Below are 24,832 nucleotides of genomic sequence, written 5' to 3' on the forward strand. Positions count from 1 at the left end.
ATGTATTGAGAGGCACAAACCTCTTAGAAGAGCCAGCCGATGCAACAAATGTACTGTTTGCCCAACTTAAATCTATGCCACCTTTTAACTTCTGACATTTACTGGCATAAATTATAGTCCATCTAATTGGCCTGCAAGGCTATGCACCTCTGTTGCCTATCCTCCCCCACTTTTAGAAAAGTTGCAAGACTTGCAATGCCGCCCGCACACGAATAGGTCTGATTTCAGATGCAGGATCCCGCACCGGAATTGGACGCTGTACCTGGCCAGCGACTCTGCGTGCCTGTCATTTCTTGTCTTCTGTACTGTGAATGGTCCGGCCAGCGGACATGCGCAGTATAGATTGTAATTTTTTAAAATGTTTCTGTCCCATGCCATTGCTAGGTCACGGGACCCGCATCATCGCCTTTCTGCAAAGTCCATTGCGTAAGGGGCCGTGGGAGAGACTATTGTGGATTCTGCAATTCAAACCTGGACGTGTGCACGGGGCTTAAAAAGGCACGAGTTGCAAATTAAAGTGTGAGTGCCATCATTTGCAACTTCTGTATGCAAGAAATCTAGTGTACAAGACTTAATAAAGATGCCTTTCTGTTAACAGTCCTCTTGTGGTTCCTAGCCCCGGACGCTGCAGAGCTCAGCAGAGTGCCACGCGTCATCTTTTCCCCTTGGCCTCTCTCTGCTTCCCTGTGGAGAAATACTGACTGGGCCATTATAAATCTGTTGTGTTTCAGCTATCAAATCACCAAATGCTAAAAATTCTGCATATAAAGTTGGAAGAATTAAAGCTATACACCTATCCAGTAAAGAAATAAAAATGAAGTGTTGGTAGAAAACATTTAAACAACGAGTTATAAGCACAACCAGCTGTATTTACTAAAAACTTTAATTCTGGTTCCCAACTGATTGTGTAAATATGCACAACTAATTCTGGGTGTGCCTAGCAGGGTCATATTGATAGCTAAAACCACAAGCAAACCAAACCACACGTATTCCTGCAGCACCAGGATGTGTAATATGAATAAATAATATAGATTAGATTTTCATACCCTTTATCCATTCTATTCTATAGTTGCAATCAAACCCATTGTAAATTAGGTATTGATTTTTTTTTTTGTTTTTTTCAAATAAGAACAATTTTAATTCGCTCAATACAATGAATAGAACGGCTTTCTCCAACTGTAAGGCACGATGCCGCTTTCAATGACTACTGAATTGTTCATTACAGCTGATACCTGCGGGTAATAGCTGCTATCGGCCGCATGACTGATTGCGGCTGTTAACCCTTTAAATACCGCTGCCAATTCTAAATACATATTTAGTATCAACATATAAGGGAGATCCCGCAGCACTGTTCTCAATACCCAAACTTGGGGAAGGATTCTCTGCACAGCCGATCAGCAAAGGTGGACCAACCTTTATATATTGCCATCTTAAAAGATGAAGGAGATCCGCAGCAGACAAAGAGATTATGTAAAATAGTATTCCTTTTTATTCCAAATCCATAAAAATAGAAGGTACAGGCAGCATGCTTGATAAAGACCAGCAATGGTTGAAACGTCTCTGCCTGTACCTTCTATTTTTATGGATTTGGAATAAAAAGGAATACTATTTTACATAATCTCTTTGTCTGCTGCGGATCTCCTTCATCTTCTAAGCTACATATTTAGTATCGCCACGTCTGTAAAAGTTCGAACTTTCAAAGTAGCGCATTATTTACCCCACACTGTAATTGTCTTCAAAAAAAATTTTAAAACCCGCCAGAAACGCACTTTTTTTAGTTACCCCATCTCCCAGAAAAAATGCAATAAAAAGCGATCAAAAAGTCATATGTATTCTGAGTTGGTACCATCAGAAACTACAGGACATCCCGCAAAAAATGAGCCCTCACACAACGACGTTGATGGAAAAATAAAGTTATTGCACGCAGAAGATGGCGGCAGAAAATAACTTTAAAAACTTACTCTACTCTTTTTTTTTTTTTCAAAGATATTTAAGAAAAACCTATACAAGTTTGGTATTGTAGCAATCATACTGACCCATAGAATAAAGTTATGAAGCTTTTTGTTGCAGTTTGTGCGCCGTAGAAATAAGACACACTGAACGATGGCAGAATGTCTTTTTTTTTTTTCATTTTACTCCACTTAGAACTTTGTAAAAGTTTTTTTAGTACATTATATGGAACATTAAATAGCAAAATACAACTCGTCCCGCAAAAAACAAGCCTTCATGCAGCGACGGCGATGGATAAATAAAGGAGTTATGATTTTTTTTTAAAAGGAGGGAGGAAAAAACAAAAATGGAAAAAAAAGGCTGCGTCATTAAGGGGTTAAACCTCCAGTCTATATTGCTGCGTAATACGCATGAAAATAGGACATGCTATATTTTTTTCACATGCGTAATAAAAACCGCAGGTGTGAGTGGCCCAATAGAAATTAATTGGCTTTTAGCACCGTCTATTATGTGTGCTAAAATACTCACCTAATATGTGGGCTATATCTGCCCATGTGAGTGAGACCTAAGTCAAGAGAGTGGGTCAAAAAGTTACAGGGAACCTGTCATCAGGTTCATGTTGGCTGAGGGATGTACACTACACCCATGTATGTGCTATTCTGAAATAGTGCAGTGTTTTGGAATAAGAATGCTTATCCCCCCTGCCGCACTCCCATCATCTACACTGACAACTCCTCTCCCTGCTTCCATATAAGAAGCAGAATACCTTCCCAAGTATGTTTATTCTGAAACACCGCAACATTTCAGAATAAAAGGGCACATTCTTGTCCTGGGTTCATGCTGCCAGGTTCTCTTAAAGAGAAGAGGGGACTGCCTTGCACAAACAAGGTAAGTGATATAAAAAGAGAGCAAAGGCACTGAATGTTGCTAGAGATACAGCTGAATGCATAATTTGCAAGTTCAAAGTTAAAGAAAAACTGGTTCCACTACTTGAATGAGGCAGAAAGAGGAAGCAATCACTAGCTGTCATCAGATGCCTGACGAGGCAGGTGGTCAAAAATCCTTTACCATTTCCATAAGCGCTCACTTAGTCCTAAAATCCCATTGATTTACATTGGGCCATACAGACATAGTATGTTAGGCTGAAAAAAGACAAATGTCCATCCAGTTCAGCCTGTTTCCAACCCCTATCCCCCCATGTTGATCCAGAGGAAGGCAAAAGATCACAATGAGGCAAAAGCCAATTTACTCCATTTTAGGGAACAAAGTTCCTTCCTGACTCCATAATGGCAGTCAGAATAATCCTTGGATCAACATTTGAAAAGTACCTACCTGACTCCCAAGTCCGGAAGTGAAGAAAATTTAGCATGTCCTAATTTTGTGTGCCCAGTGCATGTGATGGGGGTTTAAAATAATCGGTAAGTACGCATGTTACATGATATTTAACTGTGTGTTTCGCGCATGGAAAAATGTGTGTAATACTCAGCCCTCATCCATCCGTGTGTCTGAGCCCTAAGTCACATACTTAACACTGAAGGTCTAAATATTCGAACTTCAAGCTATACATCACTACTGACCAAAAAGCACAAGAAAGCTCCACTCGAATATGCTCAAAATCTTATAAATAGGCCACAGCTCCTAGGTCTGTTTGGAGGAGGAAGGCATACATTGAAAAGAACACCTTGCCTACAGAGAAGTATCAAGGTGATGGTCTAGGGCTGCTTTGCTTTTTCTGGCACTGGAAACCTTCGTTGTGTGGAGGGAACAGTCAAGTATCAGGAAATCCTAGGAGAAAAGGTCATGCCTTCTGTGAGGAAGCTGAAGCTTGGGTGTCATTGGACCTTCCAACAGGTCAATGATCTCAAGCATGCCTCAAAATACACCAATTCTCTGTTTCAGAAGAAGTCCTTCAAGTTTCTGGAGTGGATGTCATTGTCTTAGACTAGAACCCCATAAAAAAATCTTTAGTGGAATATGAAGAGCAGAAAGCCATTACCCATGGGCAAAGATTCCTCAGGAACGCTCAGAAGCTGGTGTACGACTATGCATTATGTTTGCAGCAGGTCATAACTGCAAAAGGGCACTCAACTAAGTACTAAAGACACTTGTCATGAAGGGGTTCTGAGACTGCAGCAGTCATGAAGTGTCATTTTGTGTTGAATTTGGAGAAACTACTTATTATATTGTGTTTTGAGCTATTTAAATAGCTTTTTTTGCAAACTGCAGAAAGTTTGTATATTTGACAAATAAACCTAATTTACAATGGGGATGAATACTTTTGACTGCAACTACATGTGTGTATAATAAAAAGGTATATACTATATTACACACATAGGAGGACTCAGCAGATCCATGTGATACATGGATAGTCCATTAAGTTCAATGTGCACCACGTAATAATGCAATATATTTACTGTGACGGTGCAGCAGGGCTATTGAATATTTGCTGCTGGATTCAACAACAACCCACAACTCATCCGTAGGGGTCAGCTTTAATGTGCCTAAGGGCTCTTTTACATGGTCCGATCCTCTGGCATGCTGAACGAGCACCGACTGACATAATAGCATGTCAGTCGGTGCTGGTTCTGCTGTTCACAACGGGAGAAGATCGTCAGTCTGGGGACGACCAATTATTCTGATCATTTGTCCATATAGAGTGTATTGCTCGGCCCCACAGCCTCCTGCTCACACGATGGCATGTGCTGCTGAAGAACAATCCTTTTTACGTTGGCATAAAAGATCAAACTAGTTGTTGAATGGCTCTTTGCTCAGTTGTCAGCGGAGAGGGCTTAGGATCTGACAGACAAATATTTGTGCCTGATTTTTGGCTCATGTAAAAAGGCCTCTATGCTTTTCAAGAAAGGAAAATAGTATACTAAAAAGTCAAATGTTTTGAGCCCGGTGGGCTGCTGCCAGACAATTCACAACTGTTTTTTGGCCTCCTGCACAAAAAGTGTAATTACTCACTCCTTTTCAAACCGGTTTGGAAAAGCAGTACCTGATTGCTACAAGCTACACTGGCACATTTTACCTAGTTATCCTGCAGTCTTCAACCCAAGTTAATGTTTAGACATTTTATATAATGAGCCCATTGAAGTGAAAGAGATTCATTTTTCCTGGTTCCTCTGATCCCAGGAGATCCCCTTGTTAATGTTTGTACTCTGCATATGAGGGGCGCCTGTTTACTCAACTATGCAGATTAGCTGTGTGTAGCTCCTTACCCCGGTGGCTTACAGGTTCTGCTTGTGAACCCCCTCACTAGGCGCCACTGACCAGCTGTGCAAAACCATTTTAAAGCGGAGCTTTCTTCACTCAGTTTTTCCCTGTTCTTTCCACCTCCCTCCCAGTCAGCCTCATGAAAGATGAGTGCTGCTCCTGTCTCCACAGCTTCCATGTCTTCCCTGTGTGCCCCCTGCTCATGCTCCCCTCTGTGCCCCCCCTGCTCATTCTCCCCTCTGTGCCCCTCCCTGCTCATTCTCCCCTCTGTGCCCCTCCCTGCTCTTTCTCCCCTCTGTGCCCCCCCTGCTCATTCTCCCCTCTGTGCCCCCCCCTGCTCATTCTCCCCTCTGTGCCCCCCCCTCCTCATTCTCCCCTCTGTGCCCCCCTCCTCATTCTACCCTCTGTGCCCCCCCCCTGCTCATTCTACCCTCTGTGCCCCCCCTGCTCATTCTCCCCTCTGTGCCCCCCCCCTGCTCATTCTCCCCTCTGTGCCCCCCCCTGCTCATTCTCCCCTCTGTGCCCCCCCCCTGCTCATTCTCCCCTCTGTGCCCCCCCCTGCTCATTCTCCCCTCTGTGCCCCTCCCTGCTCATTCCCCCCTCTGTGCCCCTCCCTGCTCATTCTCCCCTCTGTGCCTCTCCCTGCTCATACTCCACTCTGTGCCCCCCCCCTCCTCATTCTCCCCTCTGTGCCCCCCCCTCCTCATTCTCCCCTCTGTGCCCCCCTCCTCATTCTCCCCCCTGTGGCGCCTGCTCATTCTCCCCTCTATGGCCCCTCATACACCAGTCCCCATTTTTGCGCACTCTTACACTGAGCAGCTATCGCGCTGAAGCGTATGAATGAGAGTTGTTTGAAAGCTTTTCCACAGAGTGATGATTTTTCTTTAGTTGTTCACTGACATATCGCTCGTGGAGAGGATCTGCATACAAATTCTTCTGCAAGTCATTCAAATAACAAACGTGAACTTCACACCAGGCGACTTTACATCAACCAGCGCCTATTTTTCTGGTTGAGGTGAAATAAAACAACTAGTGAGTGAATTACCGCTCGTCACTCTGTCGGTGGCCGTGCTGACAGAGAACGACCGTCGTTTGCATTTGCTCATTGGATTGATTATTGGGATGATAGTCACCCCATGTAAAGCCATCCTTGTGCTCCATGAGAATCCTCCCTACAGCCGGTGTAGAAGTATAATCAGAGTTTGATAAACTTCTAGTCCTCAAAATAATCCACAGCAGTAATGTGAGCCAGAGGTTCCGGCTGCGGAGTTTTATTTCAGATACGGCGGACACAATCTTGAACCAAGCATGGCTGCGGCCGCTTGGATTAGAGAACGTGATACGAGTGCCTGAATGCGACCTAAACAAGCATGTGCTGTGATGTCCTGTAAACATGGGTGGCGTTAGGTTTATGGAACATCACAGTCCCTGTTTCCCGTATGACATCAAATGTCACATGACCGTTTTTTTTTTGTTTTTTTTTTAAAGCCAAAAAGTGTTGCATTTTTCAGACACAATCTACATTAGACAACTGAAGGTTAACGGGCGAGGGATGTATCAGCAGAAATAAGTATAACTTGGTCCACGCCTTGAGTTGTATAATGGTACACACCGCTCAGCTCTTGCCAGGTGAACTTTATGGCCATATGTAACCATATTGTGAAACTATACGAGCCATTAAGTTTAATACGAGCCAAACGTATATATTATCATTAATATATTATATAATTAACATAGTATTAAACTTATGCATACGAGCCATACTCGTATAACCAGCCATTAAGCCTGCTAAATATACTTCGGTAAAAGCAGAGATTTGCAGATATATTCTGATGCTAATTTGCTGGAAAATCTGCAGGTTATCACTGTATTTGTAACAATGAAGGTAAAGGAGAGCACCGGGGAATCCTCGCTGTGCTCAGGACCCAAGGAGTGCCACCTCCTAAATAATCCAAGACGAAGCGATAGGTCACAGATGAAGAAGTGTCACTTTGTACCATCTTATTTTGATTATTCTAAAAAGAAATATCGGGACCACTGCATGTAATTTATGTTTTTATTGCTCAGATTCATTCCAATGTGCATTTACCAAAAATACAATATTTCACCAAGAAAAATAGTTATACAGAATTCTAGAATTTCTTTGAAATGAATGGTTCAGTTTAATGAAAGCTGGTCCGATTCCTGCTTTGCTTTTTGAAGATGCCTCTATAGTTCAGGCAAAACTTCTAAAGAATACTACTATCCTTAAAAATACCAGAGACCAAGTCCATCTATCAATGAAGTTATCTTACATAGAGTGTTGTTATTATTAGAGTGGAGGGGTTTGAACTCCTAATTGATTTGCTGTCACTAATTGCATTGAATAGGCATTACAAAGAAGTAGAGAAAGGAGGTTGGCAAATGGAAACCTTCATCTGGGTTCAAGGACAAGCTCTCAGAAGTTACGGAGCGTTTAGATGGAACATTATCGGGACTGAACAATGAATTAGAATCCTGAGGTTCTCGCTCGTCGTTTGGGTTTCAGCCGGCGTAGAAATCATCGCTGGCTTGTGCACTTGTCATGCAGTTTAAACACTGATCATTCACTGTTTCACATGAGATTTGTGCAGTGTTTCACATTCTCAACGAGAATCATGCATTCTAAACAGGCTGCCCGAGTGCGAATCACCTGGGGATGATGTCATCAGCTCGTTCGCTCGAGTAAACGAGAATCGTGCACCTTTCTTTATGTCTATAAAGAGATTTTCCATACGTTTTGTTGTAAATTGGCATCCTCTCCACCTTTTTCCTCTAGTGATTGTGACATTGCTAATCACTACTGAACCACATATAGAATAAATATAGGCTACAGAGAAGAGCACTGCAGTAAGGAGTCACAAAACTGACTTATTTTTACCAAGTTGAGTTGAAAACAGGTTTTTAAGACCTTTTTGGGAAAAAACTAAGTATTTGAAATATACTATGTGGTCTCAGCTTGTGGGAATGGAAACTGCTCCCAGTATAACCCTTTCCAATCCAGGGTGGGACCACGTCCGACATTGAGATTTCCCTTCACAGCTCCCATGTTGGGCGAGATCCAACAGTTTCTACCACTATGCAAAAGAGAGGTCCGTCATCTGAGTTCTCTTCTGTACATTTATATTACACTATGCAGGACAGAAGTCCGACATCCAACCCGTCTTCTGTATATTCATATTGCAGTATGCAAGAGAGAGGTCCGATCTCTCTCCTGCATACTGTAATACACATATATAATGTATATTATACACATGCGTATATTATCGCATTTCTGTGCTGTAAATTTGCATGAATAGATGATTTTCTGCAATCAAGTCCCAGGCTTAATTAGCGTTTTCTCGGCCATTCACATGGCCAGGCGCAATATTTTTAGCGAAAAAATACTGTGCCTGCCGGAAAAACCCTTGCTTGGCATAAATACTTGAAATTACTTCAAAAGCCCAAATAGAGGCACCGGTAGGCTAAATTGCCCCCACCTCTCTTTTTTCCCCCAGCTCCCATAGGAGTCTAAAAGATGGAACCAGAACTATCTTTTTGCCCAGCGGATAATCGCCAGCTCGCGTTTCGGTCATGCATGTTCCATTTTTTTTACAGTGCAACGTTTTTACGCATCGTAAAATACATTGGAAACCAATCCCTCAGGTGGTCACGTATATCAACCGGCCATGAAACCGCGGCCGATATACGCTCGTGTGAATAAAGCCTAACTCGTGCTTCATTTTCAAAAAATTGCTAATTAAATCATCATGACAGTTAATTTTTATGTGTTTCAGTTCATTATTTCTAAGGCACCCAAAATAAATAAGAGCTGGTGGAAATTGGATTGGAAAGGGTTAAACATGGCATTTGTTGTTTGTTTGCTTTTTTCAAAGCATGTATCCATTCTGAAGTTAGAATAATAGATAATAACAGAGGCATCACCCAGACATAATCTAATAATCACCAGCATTCGCAGAAATGCACCCACCCACTATTTAAGCCACAATTGGACAAATCTCAGTAGCAAATCACAATGCAAATGGATATTTGTAACAGATGTCTTTTGGGGGGTTGTTTGCGGTTCATAACTATTACATTTCTTACTTCCTTGATACTAAATGGAAATCAAGGGACTGCCACACTAACTGTAAAGGAATATAACTTTTTTCACATTGGTGCTATGGGTGATGGTGTTGTCTGGTTGAGAAAACTCATCTACATTATCCTGTTCCAGATGGTTCTCCTGCAGGACCCTCATCTATTCGGCTAATTTCTCACAGGCGAATACGATATTGGGCAGTGAAACTCAGCCTGTGCGATGTCCCCTTGAATGCGAGACATTTTGGAAGTAGCCACGGCGAACGTTCACGGAGTGTTTCCCATAGTTTTCACTGGGAAACGTTGCAGCACACTCATGTGCACCTCGCACGCCATACGTTGCTTTGTCAGCCCCGTTGAAAACAATGGGCGATACGAGGGAATGCTAAAGATAGGACATGCCGTAATCATAAGTAGGACTCCATGAGTAGGGACCCAACACATCCATGCATTACATAGATCGGCAAAGGAGCGAGCGCTTGCTGAAGGCTTCCTTCACAGAATACAGCTGGGGTTCTATACAGTGCAAAACCAGTGATGAGCTTATTGCCTGCGGACCCCTCTTAGATGTTCTTCACATACAGTGGAATCGCTGAGGAAATTCCACAGCATTTACAGTACAGGCCATGTGGAGGGAGTTAAAAAATCTCCTTCACATGGAGTGGAACGTTTTCTGCAACAAATCCGCAGTTTTTGAAAAACGTTGTGGATTCTGAATCTGCACCATGTCCATTTATATTTCAAGGATTGAATTTCACAGCATAAGGGCGCGTTCACACGGGGGAATTTGCGCAGTTGAGCTGCACACACAAAAAAAACACAACTATTCGAATCAATGGTTTCCTATTGAAACGTTCGGATGATGGAATGTTAGGCGTGCAAAAAACCCAAAAATAAAAAATCATACCTAAAAAGATAAGTCATCAGCAACTGAAATTCATCACCTGAAATTCCCTGCTGCACCAAAATATAGCTCTTGCCCCTTTCTTTGGTGCGCAAAGGGCATGAGTATAGACTCCTATGAGAGCTGGAAAAAAGGGATGGGTGAGGGAGATTAGCAGTGTCCGCTAAACCTAGAAGCACTGTGTCCACAGGGACATGAAAGGAAGCTTCGGGGGTCCCCTTCATCCCTGCATTGAAGGGAACCCCTGGCTAGATGAGGGGAAGACCCAGGGTTTCCCTTTAACCCCAACGATGAAGGGAACCCCGGGGAGATGGAGGGAAGCCCCGGGGGTTCCCTTCATCCCTGCCGGGATCTAACAGGAGCTTACAGCGGGACATTTAAAAAGTGAAAACTTGCTGTTCAGAGGGACTTCGGAGCTGTCGCTGCGATCTCTCTTTCTCATCCCCGAACAGCAGCACATTTTTTCCATTCCTCATCAGCGTTGTTTCAACACTGACACAGTTCGGCACTTCACAGCGGAAAAGTTGTTCGTTCATATGATTTTTCAGCAGCTAGAGTTGTGATTTTTTTTGTGCAGCTAATAGCTGTGTGAATTCCATGCCCATGTGAATGAGCCCTAAGGGTTAAATCCTGCGACAGAGCTGCAATTCAAAGCATGGCCAAATCATCACCATTTAGGTGCGGATTTGGCCACTGAGAATGTGGTCTGAATTTGCTGCAGGTTTTCTGCTGCAGAAAGCCGCATTGAATATGTCATGTGTGAAGGTGACCTGACAAAAAAGGACTGTCCCGAACGCACAATCTCGTTAAAATAAGGTATTTAAAAATGTAAAGATCAGGAGGTGCACATCCTTTCATATCTTGATCTTTTTTACTTTACAGTCATCCATTATATCGTGCATATGTGTTACTCATGTACATCTTCTACACTTCCTGCTAACCATGACATATGGGTTTCTGCCAGCTATATATACCAGCCTCTCACCTTTTGATATCAGATGAGTTAGATAAGTCCTCGTTTTTACGTTTATATTACTTAAAATTTGAGGTCAGTGTGGAAAGACCCAAATCATGATTGATTTTAAATTCATTTTTTTCATATGTTACTTTTATTCTATCAAGAAAACAGTTAAAACCGCCTGTTAAAATCACTAGTCTTGTTGTCTATAAACTGATTGGTCCTTCTCTCCCACCATTCTCCACTCCAAAGAAAGAATTCCCGCTGAACTAGGCTGCACATTCCATTCCTTGGAACTGTCCTCTGAGAATATACATAATTTTTTATATGAAACATTGCCTGGCTGTGCAGCGATTCCACCTTTATCCAGTTCTTACACTTTGATCTTGGAGTGCTAGTATCCGGGAGGTGTTATACATGTCTCTGTGACAACAGTGTTAACCTCTGAGTGGTGAAGCCTGTTTGCTCCTTAATGACCAACTAACTTTTTCGTTTTTTTCATCATCGCTTTCCTACAGCCATAAGGTTTTTTATTTTTCTGTCGACATGGCCATACGAGGACTTGTTTTGATGTTTTTTTTTTGTATACTTTTTAAACTTTTTATTTTTGTCCCACAAGGGGACAAAAATAAAATTATATTTTATCTTTCTTCTAAAACACTACTATACTTCAGTACAGCAGTGTAATATAAAGCCTATGAAGCTCAGCCAGACGCTGCTTTCACACGGTTGAAAAACACTGTGAGACGCAGAAATCTTGCACAAATATAAACCGTCATATACATGAGCAATGTTTTTCCGCATCACATTGTGATGTGGGAAAAAATTGCAGCACCTCTTATCTTTGGGTGTTCCATCAGAACACCTCGCCCATTGCTTTTAACCCCTTAATGACATGGCCTATTTGGGGCTTAAGGACGCAAGGATTTTTGGCGGATTTTCTTCGCCATTTATCAAAAGTCATAATTTTTTTATTATTCCGTCAACGCGGCCAAATAAGGGCTTGTTTTTTGCGTGGCGAACTGTAGTTTTTGATTATCGCATTTTTGGATACATAGACTATATTGTAAAACTTTTATTTTATTTTTTTATGATAGCAGGGAGAGAAAACGCATCAATTCTGCCATAGATTTTTTTTTACAGCGTTAATCATGGAGCATAAATAAGACAATCCATTTTTTCTGCGAGTTGGTACGGTTACAACAATACCAAAATTCTTAAATTTTTTTTAGGTTTTTCCACTTTTCTGCAATAAAAACCCTTTTTTTGAAAATCTTTTTTTTTAAATTCTAAATCGCTGCATTGAAAGTCCTGTAACTTTTTTATTTTTTGAAATACAGAGCTCTATGAGGGCTTATTTTTTGCAAGACGAGCTGTAGTTTTTATTGGTACCATTTTGGGGTACATAAGGCTTTTTTGATCACTTTTATTGCGTTTTTAGTGAGGCAAAATGCTAAAAATTAGCATTTTGCCTCAGTTTTGTAAACGATTTTTTCCGTGCACAGTCAAAAGCATGTGCAGCTTATTGTACGTGTCGTTACGGACGCGAGAATACCAAATATGTGGGGTTTTAGTTTTTTTTAACCTTTTTTGATGCTAATCTGAGAAAAAGCATAAAAAAGGGGTTTTATTACTTTTTTTAAATTCATTTTTTTAACTTTTTTTTTTTTTTTACAACATTTGTATCCCCCTGGGGAACTTTCACCACAGCCCTGATGATCGCTGTGATAAGGCATGGCAGGGCTACTGCCCTGCCATGCCTTATCACTTATACAGCGATCTCTGGCACTGGCAACACAGTTGCCATGGCGACAGGCCGGGCTCTCGCGATAACATCACGAGAGCCGGCCGAAGACACAGAGGGAGCGCGCTCCCTCTGTAAACTCTTTCCCTGCCGCGATCTACTTAGATCGCGGCAGTGAAGGGGTTAACAGCGGGGGGCGCATCTCCGATGCCCCCCGCTGTTGCAGCGGGATGCCGGCCGTGACTGACAGCCAGCTCCCGCTGCGGGACAGCGTGGGATCATATGTGATCCCGCTCTATCCCCAGGACGTAAGTTTACGCCCTGTTGCGGGAAGTACCCCACTCCCAGGACGTAAACGTACGCCCTGGAGCGGCAAGGGGATAATGGAGCCGGAAAACACATCGCACAACGTGCAATGCAAGGTTTCCTGTTGAAAACAATGGGAAACACTTAGGCTAGGGTCACATGGGACATATTCCCATTGGAAATCTCGCTGTTTTGCCTCAGCAAAAAAAACGAGATTTCCGCCGGGAAAGCGCTGCTTCAAAACCCGTGGCCCTTTGCCGCCGATTTTGGAGCAGCTTGACCGCACACTTTTCCGTTACGGCCGGCACTCTCATAGAGGAATGCGCGGCCGCAACAGAAAAAAAAATTGACATGCTGTGGCCGGGGAATACGCGCCGCAGTACCGGCTTCTGCTGGCTTTACTGCGACGGATTGGCCGTCCTGTGTGGAAAGAGTTTTGACAAATCTCGTCCACACGGCTGGCTAATCCCGAGATTAGTGGCTGCAGGCGGATTTGCCGCGAATCTGCCCTGTGTGAACTCAGCCTTACTAAACCTCCGTAGCTGCTGAAAAACGTCCCGGAAGATCGCAACTGTACAGAAGTGATGGAAGGGGTTTTTGATACAAAAAGGCCTCGCATTTGCGGGTACATTGCACGTTACTGAGCACAATATAGGGCCGAGATTCACAGCCCAATATTGTGCTCCGCCGTTTGAAACTAGCCAGAGGCTGAGCCTCGTTAACCACCATAGGTGGTAGACCTAGATGCCATATTCAAGTCTCCGGGTGCCATAGAAAAAACCCATTGAGACCTCCGTAATCACATTGTGGAAGTTAGATTGGTGAGACAGGTAGTCCCCTTCCTCTGTCAGCACTGACCACGGTATGTAAAGGGCTAAACAGCAGGGATCAGGGGTCTCTCCAGTCCCCGCTGTTTGAGCAAGTACCAGGCTGTTATCCAACAGTTGAGCACCTGTGCCAAGCTTCTGATACAGCTGTTATAAAAAGGTGATTGCATCAGAATAAAGCCCCTTAATGACAGTCTTAAAAAGACGTATGAACTGTCGTTAAGTTCAGCAGTACAGATAATCATCTAATTTTCGTTTCTCAACTAAACTGCTTCCAAACAAGACCCAGCTAGCATGTGGATTAACCGGGTGAGTTGCTTCAGATATATAACCTCAGATATAATAGGTGAGATAAGCAGGTATGGTATTTATGGGTACTGCTGCCCTGGGCATTCTGGGTAAGTAAACATACAGCTTTAGCTATAAACCGCTCCCATTTACGGTTCTTAGAAAATATTTCTGACGCTTTTTCTTTCAAACGCAGAGGCCAGAAAGGTCGCCCCAGGAATATTTGTTCCTGTGCTTTTAGAATGGACTGATCATCCCTAGTAACTGGAGGCAGAGCGGTCCGAGATCGTTCCACTCCGCCCAACGCCATTTACAATAAGCAGGCAGTCATTGATAAGTGAACAACTGCCTGTTTCCGACATTCATTTTTTTTGCATGTAGAAAACTGAACGTCAAACGAATTCTCATTCGTTATTCAGCCAGGGCATGCATTTACACTGCACGATTTATCGGCTGTCATTGATTTTAATGAGTGCAGCACCTGTAATTACAAGCGCCAGCCACAACACAGGGGGTGGAGCCAATTGCATCCACTCTGACAGCTGAGTATTGCGCACTGTTACCAGGTACCTAATCAGCTCATCAGCTGGGATCCTGAGAAGTAGACCCCAACTAATCAATTATTGATGACCTATCCTGAGGACAAGTGAGCAATAGTATTTGGGTGGAAAACCACTTTGAAGATATTCTTCAAAACATAAAGGGAGACATTAATAAAAGCTTTTACACTAGTTTTAAAGAGTTGCAAATGTGTGACTTTTTAGCTTTTTTCACCGCCCTCATCACTTTTGGAAAAAGTGTGTGGGGCTTGTCGGCCTACTCTTGTTCCATTACACAGAATAGAAAATGCTGCATGTTTTTTAATACAGACCATCAGTCCATGTGAAAACTTGCATGTGTCCGTGGGCTGTCTGTGAACTGTTGGAATATACTACTTGTGACATAGCTCAATATTTGCTCAACCTTGGTCATCTATGAACAATACCATAGTTGGGTGAGGTTTTACAAGCCTAATGTACAACAGTAAAACAGAACTCAGTATTCAAAGGGAACTAATAACTAGCATAATGTTGGCTGAGTGCAAACAAGCCCCAAGCAGAAAGGACATAAGATATATGACTAGAAGATAAGTTCTTACATAGTAAACAAACTAACTAGTGAAAAGGTATTCATTGTTGGTAACCTTAGGTTATGTTACTGTGAACACAGAATGTCTATCCGAGGTTTCACCTACTTAAGGGTGCTTTTACATGGGTCAATCTGTGGGGCAACAGATGCCCGACCGGTCAACCCAGAGATGATTGTTCATATGCTTTCACACAAAAATGAGCATCGCTTATTGAAGGGAGGTGCAGTCGTGAATGGAGGCGAAGTGGGCCAGGGGTCGTGTCAGCCTGCCAGTCTTCTTTCACAGTAAACAGGCAGTTGTTCATAAGTGAACAACCACCTATTCACATGGATCGATGCGTCGTTCAATTTTCTGCATGCATTTACACTGAACGATAATCATTCCATGAAAAAGCACCTTAAAGGGGTTGTCCCGCGCCGAAACGGGTTTTTTTTTTTTCAACCCCCCCCCTGTTCGGCGCGAGACAACCCCGATGCAGGGACCTAAAGAAAGCTTACCGGAGCGCTTACCTTAATCCCCGCGCTCCGGTGACTTCTATACTTACCGGTGAAGATGGCCGCCGGGATCCTCTTCCTCCGTGGACCGCAGCTCTTCTGTGCGGTCCATTGCCGATTCCAGCCTCCTGATTGGCTGGAATCGGCACGTGACGGGGCGGAGCTACACGGAGCCCCATAGAGAACAGGAGAAGACCTGGACAAGCGCGGCTAATTTGGCCATCAGAGGCCGAAAATTAGTCCGAAACCATGGAGACGAGGACGCCAGCAACGGAGCAGGTAAGTATAAAACTTTTTATAACTTCTGTATGGCTCATAATTAATGCACAATGTATATTACAAAGTGCATTAATATGGCCATACAGAAGTGTATAGACCCACTTGCTGCCGCGGGACAACCCCTTTAACTATCAAACTACTAACGACACTTGTCCGTCCGTGAGTGAGTTACATGCTCCACCCCTGATCACATGACAGTGACGTAATCAAAGGTCTTTCATCCCGAGTCAGTGAGTTACATGCTCCGCCGCTGATCACATGACAGTGACGTAATTACAGGACCTATTCCATAGCAACTGAGACTGTCCACCGCGGCCTCAGTTGCTATGGAATAGGACCTGTGATGACGTCACCATCATGTGATTAGGGACGGAGCATGTAACTCACTACGGATGATCAGGGGCGGAGCAAGAATGAGTGAGTTAGATGCTCTCCTTCTGATGACATGACAGAGCTGTCATCACAGGTTCTGTAAACACATGGCTGCTGTCCGGCTAGGTGCTCATTAGTAGACCATAGCAACTGAGGTCACGGAGATTTGTAGGGGATGGAATACTAATAAATACCTACAGCAGCTGTGTGCTTACAGGAACTGTCCTGATGTCACCATTATGTGATCAGTCACCTGTGTGGGAGGAGTCTCGGGTCACATAAGGGGTCCAGGGGGTGTTCAGTGTGTGCCGGACTCTCCTATGCTGCTTTTCATCCCTGTTGTATGAAGAATGTATGCATCAGAGCTGTATGTGATGTACATGTAGCAGTGCTGTGTGTGTGACGTGCATATAGCAGAGCTGTATGTGATGTACATGTAGCAGTGCTGTGTGGTGACGTGCATGTAGCAGAAACACTGGTACTATATAATTTCCTAATAATTACTAGAAACTCCTAACCAACAACTAAGATGATGAAATGAGCTGCCAAGTAATCCAAACTGCCAACATCACAAAAAACAGGCCTCTTTCAGATGAGCGTATTTTAACTCCTTATTTGGTCTGCATTTGCAAACAGTAATACAGAGCTGATCCATGTTTCTATTCACATGACCATATTTTTAAGGGTGTTTTTTTTTAAACTCAGCATGACCTACTTTTGTCCGTTTTTTGCCTCTATATTGTTATTATATTCTATGGGGCAAATACAGATCTGTACGTGCCTTGTAGAAAAGAAAACTAAAGCCAGTAAATGCAGAGGCAAATACTGATGACATACGGTTGCAATACAACACTTCTGTATTACGACCATGTTACAATACACTAGTCTGAAATTAGCCTTATAAGTAATTCAACACAATATTGTACAAGCTCAACAATTCAGTCTAGTTCCAGCCAAATACTAATGCAGAAAGCATCTGACTGATCATTCTCTGGATTGGAAAGTTTTTTTTCTAATTGGCGCTTGCTCCTAAATGCAACTGGCTTCACTGGAGGGATTTCTTGGCATTTTCCTAAATGAAAAGATTAAAGACTGAACTTGGGTGTGCATCCAATTTTGATAAGTGTGAATCATATAAGCAGCTATCTAGAATTATACTTGAAGACATTCGAAAGTATCAACAATATGCAGATTATTCCACTTAATATGTATTTTACATATGCAAATCAAATAGTTGTCAGTAAAAACTGGTTCATGACGCACAGAATATGTTTATTTTTGACTTGTCTTTAAGTCAGGTTGATTTACATCCTTGAATTCAGAAAGCTCTGTCTTGCTGTTCAGTTACTATACTGACAGAACAAAAGTACAAAAACTGCTTCCACAAAGCATTTTAGATTGATGTGAACAATTCCTTCATAATACTGACTGTACCTTAAACTTAGGAGAGCATGGAATTAGGGCTCTTTCACAAGAGCGTATGCTAGCCTTGAATTACAAAAATGTAGTAAAAATGAACAACAGAAAACATTTATATCATTAGTGAGTCACACCATTCACATTGGTGGAGCTTGACAAAAATGTTATATACTCTTTATCAAAAGAAATCAAGCCCCTAGAAGGAATTGTCCTTTTGCTATAAAACTCGGCATGCAGTTACATCTCAGGCAGATATGCAAATGATAGGAGTTGTGGTGTGATTAGATGAACGGTCTTGCCACCTGAGGCCCTAAAAGTGGTTCCACCCTTGGCCTATAAAAAGGCTCTCAGAGGCTCCTTGTGTGTATCCGACCTTTTTATCCGATTGTGAAGAGCTTGTTGGCCACTAGACGCCTCTACGATGCAGTCAAAGAGATTTTGTCCAGTCAACAGAGCTTGTGAGAGGGTGCATTATTATAATACAGGAAGATGGATGGTCATATAGACAAATTGCCCACCACTTAGGCTATTCTGACCAGACTGTTAGGAGGTGTTGGAACCCATGTATGCATGAGAACACGCACACAAGCTCAGAGACACTCTCGACAGCCCAGCAGTAGAGAGGATCGTCTGATGGTCCAACAATCACAAGTAGCTGCAACTTTTTTGTAGTCCACCAGAGACAGTTGTCAGTATCTTTACAGGCCCCTGTGTTTGTCGGAACTATTTCCAGGTGCTTGCCTGAAGGACAATTGGTCTCATGGTGTCTATTACGTGTACTGATTTTGATACCCAACCACCATCACTTCCACTTGTAGTAGTGTCCGATGAAACTGGACTGCTACGGAGTGGAACCGGGTTGTCTTCAGCGACTAATCCAGGGTTAGTTTGGGCCCTGACAACAGCCCTGTTTGTGTCTGGAGATCTGCATCACCTGTATTACATCTTGTATCCAAGCTAGAGGCAGCCCAACAGGATACTAGAGCCTCCATACTCGCCCATATCACATCTTGTATCCGAGCTAGAGGTGGCACAGCAGGGTACTAGAGCATCTATGCCCACCTGTATCACATTTTGTATCTGAGCTAGAGGCGGTACAGCATTGATTTTTTTTGACAATTCGTGTATATAATAAGGTTTTCCTAGGTTTTCCGCCACCACTTCTCTGACATCTTGGAAGCTTGCCTCAGCTTCTTTTGTCAGACCTGAGAATCAGGGCTGCTTAGTTATTTGTGCAGTTCTGCTGTGTGTGAGAGAGGTGACTGAGTCGAGAGTAAAGTACTTGTGGTGTTATAGAAAACTGTGTCTGTTTGTCCATCAAGAACTGAAGGTTTGGTGGAGAGTTGTAGAAGGGAGTCAGAGTATCACAGTATGTGAATATGGGAAGCAGGAGGAAATTGAAGGCAACCAAAAGAAATGCAGCACGAAATGTTGTGTCAGAGGGTTTCAGCCTTACTACAATTAGCCCCAGAATAGGGTGGGGGAAATGAAGAGGTTTTGGATGTAAGAACATTGGATTCACACAGAATGTCTGTTCCATAAGACTCAAAAGAAAGGGATTCTGGGAACAGGGTTATGTAAAATGAGTTTGATATGCAAAGGGTAATAATATTTGTGTGGAGTTGTCAGGAGCTAGGAGATATTATGGTGCAAGTTTGCTGAGGCGGCCCAGCAAAAAGACACTAATTTAATAGAACAAATTCAAAGGTATAAATGAGGTGGAGTCTGGAGAGCTGACCCCCATCCCTGGTGAAGTCTGGAGAGCTGACCCCCATCCCCTGTGAAGTCTGGAGAGCTGGCTCCCATCCCTGGTGAAGTCAGTGCATGCACAGCAGCTTGACTCTTTTCAAAAGGCCATGCATGCGCACCTCCCACAGAGATGAATGGGACATGCATACACACAGCCTTCTGAAAACGGTCATGCTGGTGTGTGCACATTCACTTCATGGGGGACACTATAGGAATAGGGGTTAGGGTGAGTATGAGACCCAGCTTCCCTATTCATCAATGAATAGCTAAGCACTATCTGTAATTGGCTGAGCGCTCAGCCAATAGCTAAGCACTAGCTGTTATTGGTTGAGCGCTCAGCCAATCAGCACAGCCCTTTCAGGAGGCAGGGATTTTTAAATCCCCGCCTGCTGAAAGTGCTGGATAGCAGTCTCGGGGAGCCAGCCGGAGGATGCGTGTGAGCGGAGAAGAGATGAGTACTTTTTAAAAAACTTTTGTAACCACTTGACAGCTGTGGCAGAAGTCCGCGGTATTCTCCATATCTTTTCAATGGGGCTAGCGTTGGATTTTAAACTCAACTAAAAATCATCGTTTGGACGAAAGGCAACAGATGGTAGCATTTACATGCAACAATTATCACTTAAAAGACATCATTTGAGCGAATTTTGAGCGATAGTCGTTGTGTGTAAATGGAGCTTAAACAGTGTACTCATTATGTATGCAAGACCAAACATAATGAGTACATTGTTAAGTTGGCAAGCCACTCAAAAAAATGAATGAATTCCATTCAAATGGAATGCATTTTGAGCGATCAAACAATGTTTTTAATGCCAGGTAAAAGCAGCGCTAACGACAATTGAATGAATAGTGCACGACAGTCCGCGTTTACACGTAACGATTATTGCTCACTTTCGACCGCTAGAACAAATTTCGCGCGATAATCGTTGTGTGTAAAAGGGCCTTTAGTGAGCTGGCCACACAAAGCTAGTGCTGCAATAAATTGTATCTGACCATGAAAACATGCTCATATTAAGGTGTTTTTTGGACCAAATATAATAAATATAATATTATTGGTGGTATACCCCCTTCAAGTACATTACAGAGTGTACAGCCCATTCATTTTAGGACTTGGCTAAGGTCGAAACTGATGCACTATTAGGATGGAATTTTTTCTTTTAGGTTCGGCAACGAAGGAAAACAGTCGACTCATTCTTGGTTATTTGCATAATCAGCTCTGACTACACCTAAACCTAAATATTAGTTTTGGATAAAAATCTACTTTAGCTAGCAGTAATAGTGCACTAGACTTTATTCTGTTTTCTCCAATTGCCTATTATAGAAAAGCAAACAAATGGTTCTTGCAGTTGTCACCTATTTACAGATTTTTGCCCTGACACTAGAAAAGTGCATTGCAATGTAAAAAAATCCATCTTACCCAGAGATGTTGGCCTAGCAGTTTTAGGAGATGCTCTTTTTGGAGATGACTCTGGATGTGGAGCCACAGGCTGGACAGGCCTCGTCTGTTTGGCAGCCAACTTCTTCAAACTTGCTTGTCTCTTCTCAAACATTTCCTGAACGTTAGCCAGCTTCTGTAGTACTTTCTGAACACTTGCCTGGAAATCATGAATAAATTTAATGCAGATTATTCAGTCATTTGGATATAATAAAACAAACTGCTAAATAATACATTGTGCAGTATAATGTTCATAACCCCTGCTTGATCACAAGAAATCACATCAGGGGACAGAGATCTCTCTCACAATATATTTACACCCAGGACTGTGACTGTAACAAGAGGACGCCCTCTACATCTACAGGAAAAAAAGGTTTCTACACCGACATAGAAGGGGGTTCTTTACTGTAAGAGCAGTGAGACTGTGGAACTCTCTGCCTGAGGACGTGGTGATGGCCAACTCACTAAAAGAGCTCAAGAGGGGCCTGGATGCCTTTCTTGAGTGTAACAATATTACATGTTATAGTCACTGATTACTTCAGAAAGATAAGGAGTTGGGAAGGATTTTCCCCCCCTAAAATTAGAAAATTAGCTTCTACCGCATGGTTTTTTGCCACCTTCTGGATCAACATTGCGGAGCTTATAGGCTGAAGTGGATGAACTTAGGTCTTTTATCAGCCTTACAAATTGTGTTGCTATGTTACATGCTACACTGTTTAGAGACTTTTCTTAGTGCTGTATCTAATAGGAAAGAATATATAACAATGGAGCGTGATTTCTGTTTAACTGCCATAATTCTAGTTCTTATTGACTTCACTATTCATGCTGTATCTAGCATGTAAAGCAGGCTGTGCACATTAGAAAGTTGTTATGGGTATGTGTTGTGTATATATATTGTTGTTATTAGTAGTTTAGTTGCACACAATGCTTCTCTTGCTTCTCTCTTTTTCTCGCCCCTTCTCTCTGTCTCTCTCTCTGCTTCTCGCTTCATGGCCCTCGCCCGTGTGAAGCCAGCCTTACTCATTCCTCCTCGCCGCTTGTTCCACTCTCTAGACTTAACATTGCAACTTTCAACTGTCCTCACAGGTTACTCGATGTATCAAACTCTAATTTAAGGAATTTACGGCAATGGTGAGGATGTGACTAATCTAATGACACCAAAATTATCCACCTAGGATCAGACAAAGGGGTCAAAGTGTAATGCAAGAAAAAGCCTGTAAGCTTTTTTATATTAGATAATGGACATGTGGAAAGGAAGAGTACTGGAGGCAGTCAGAGTCATCTGGAGTGAAGGCATCCATATTGTGAGCTTCTGTTGATTTGCTGACAATTGCTGCATATTATGAGCAGGTGAGAAACTACTGTGTAGTTAGTGTCCTGCCGGGCAGGTGTTTGTTTTGTTTAATCACACCAAGTATAGTGTTGCCAGTAGCTGTTTCCCACTGGGCTTTACTTTCTGTTACTGAAACACAGAATAAAACAGGTTGGACTTTTACACAGACTGACTGAGCACCTGGCTTCTTACTGAACCCACTCCCAATGCAGACATTGCCACTATAACACTCTGATATGCTGCTTATTGAACTTTTATAAGTAAAATTAAATTACATTGATTTTTTTTCAATGCAGCCAGCCCTCAGTATATATAGGTGTGTTACTTCATTAGTTATTCCCTTCAATCTGAAACTTTTGGCCTCTTTCTCCTCAAATGTTCATGTGATTTCAGATCTGACCAGCTCAGATTTACTTGGGTTTATGTGTTCAGTTTCTAGTCAGTTTCTCAGCCTGTGTGATGCTATTATATCAAGTTCACCACATAAACTGCCTAGAGTGGGATGCAGACATTCCTATGACAGTTACTGATGATGATTACACAGTTATAATAGAGGAGATCACAGCTCATATCCCTCCCTGTATACCTATGATCTGCAGTCTAGTTAGGTAAATATATAATAAAGATGGTAATGGCAGTGTTGCAGAGATGGTACAGGTATCATCCTGTAATGCTGTGCTGATGCATCATGGGATTGATGCGAAAGTGAAATCAACATCAAGATGATGCCTGATAACCATTAGACAGGGGGCTGCACTGCATAACAGTGACTACAATATACAGAGGAGACCTCCAGACTGTGAAAAGTAATCAGATGAGGGGTGCAGAGATGGAAAAGTGTGTTTTCACTAGAGTGGATTTTTAAGATTTGAAGTGTAAATAAGCAAATCAGAGCCAAGTAATGTTTATAAGATTATAATGTTCTATAGCTCAGAACGGACGATGCAGAATGTATTGTGCCTAATAAGTATCAGAAGTACTTACCTTTATTTCAGTAGTGAGGATAACTTCATACTTATGATAAAAATCAGTAGGATTGGACAGCTGGTGCGCCTTTGAACCACCAATGAATTTCTCAATGTCTCGTAGAGCTGATTCTGCGCCATCCTGCGACTGACATTTATCCACAGCTTGAGAAGCTAGCAGATAGATTCCATCTTCACACCACTGGTTAGCCTGTGACAAATCACCCAAGTGTAAGACAATAGAATCTGAGATAGTCAGAAAATAATATAAAAAATGGGCTGTTGTTAATAAAGTGTTAGATTAGCATCACTGAGCAACATTTTCTATAAACAGTTCATTCAGCCCTAGTGAATACGCTTTACCCTGGTTGGCTTGTTGACTGCAGAAAGAGGAGATATGGTGCCCTGCAAGCCATGAGTAGAATGCATGCTATGCTTGGTAACCCGTGTTCAGCTGCAGCAGCTGTTATGAGACCCATAGGCTGACAGCACAAGAACATTTTCCTCTTGCATGTAAAATATTTGGTAGTGGCGTTCTGCTGTCTGGCACCACACATACTTGACTGTAGAGCACTGTTCATTTTGGCAATGCTTGCTGGTATTGTTTGGGGATTTAATATTTCATCAGTACTAGATCACTGCTACTTATTCACACTTCTTATGTTGACATTGCAGATTTACTAGTGCAAACTGCACCAGAAAACTGTCTTATGTGCTTGCACTATATTTATTATGTTTTTTCAGACACTTTTTTCGACTTATCTGACAAAGGGCCGTTGCTTTATAAAGTTAGACCAGACAGTCTAAAGATATGCCAGATTTATCAATTAGCAGAGCCACTGACTATGATAAATCTGGCACATTTAAACACTGTTTAGTCTAAAGGCTCATTTACATGCAAAGATAATCTTTCAAACGACTGACAGATTTTGCAATCTATTTGCATAAAGTGTTAATGGCCATTAATACTTTATCATCTTCAGTTGCATGTGAAAGGGCCTCCAGGAGCTGTTTGCAGAACCCAGCATGTGATTAATCACACGCCCAGCTGTGCACACAGCTGCATTGTTCTGCTTGGTGTTGCTGCCAAATTACAATGTTATCTGCCAGCTCCTGTGGAGATACCAGCATGCGGTTTATTGGGGGACACTTTATCTCTCAGTGTCTGAAGATAAAGTGTTTCTCAATAAGAAAATCATTGTTCAAATGAGAAATGCACAATGCCCGCGTTTACTTGTAAACGATTTTCAGTCGTTTGAAGAAATTTTGAGCAATAATCATTATATGTAAAAGGGCCTTAAGTTTGCACTGTGTTACTATTGGACAATATTATTAAATCTGCCCCTTTTGATTTTTTGGAGAGGATTTC

The 24,832-nt window shown here is 42.4% G+C and overlaps 1 protein-coding gene across 1 annotated transcript in view; it reads right to left on the minus strand.

Annotated features, from left to right (window-relative positions):
- MCF2L2 (MCF.2 cell line derived transforming sequence-like 2) overlaps positions 1 to 24,832 on the minus strand; it is a 275,394-nt gene that overhangs the window by 149,866 nt on the left and 100,696 nt on the right. Inside the window, exons 13-14 of the mRNA XM_066605412.1 lie at positions 23,483 to 23,674; positions 21,148 to 21,325 (exon numbers count right to left, since the gene is read on the minus strand). Coding sequence (XP_066461509.1) covers positions 21,148 to 21,325; positions 23,483 to 23,674 — 370 coding nt within the window. The remainder of the gene's footprint in view (positions 1 to 21,147; positions 21,326 to 23,482; positions 23,675 to 24,832) is intronic.

The sequence above is a fragment of the Eleutherodactylus coqui genome, chromosome 1, assembly GCF_035609145.1.
Source record: "Eleutherodactylus coqui strain aEleCoq1 chromosome 1, aEleCoq1.hap1, whole genome shotgun sequence".
NCBI lineage: Eukaryota > Metazoa > Chordata > Amphibia > Anura > Eleutherodactylidae > Eleutherodactylus > Eleutherodactylus coqui.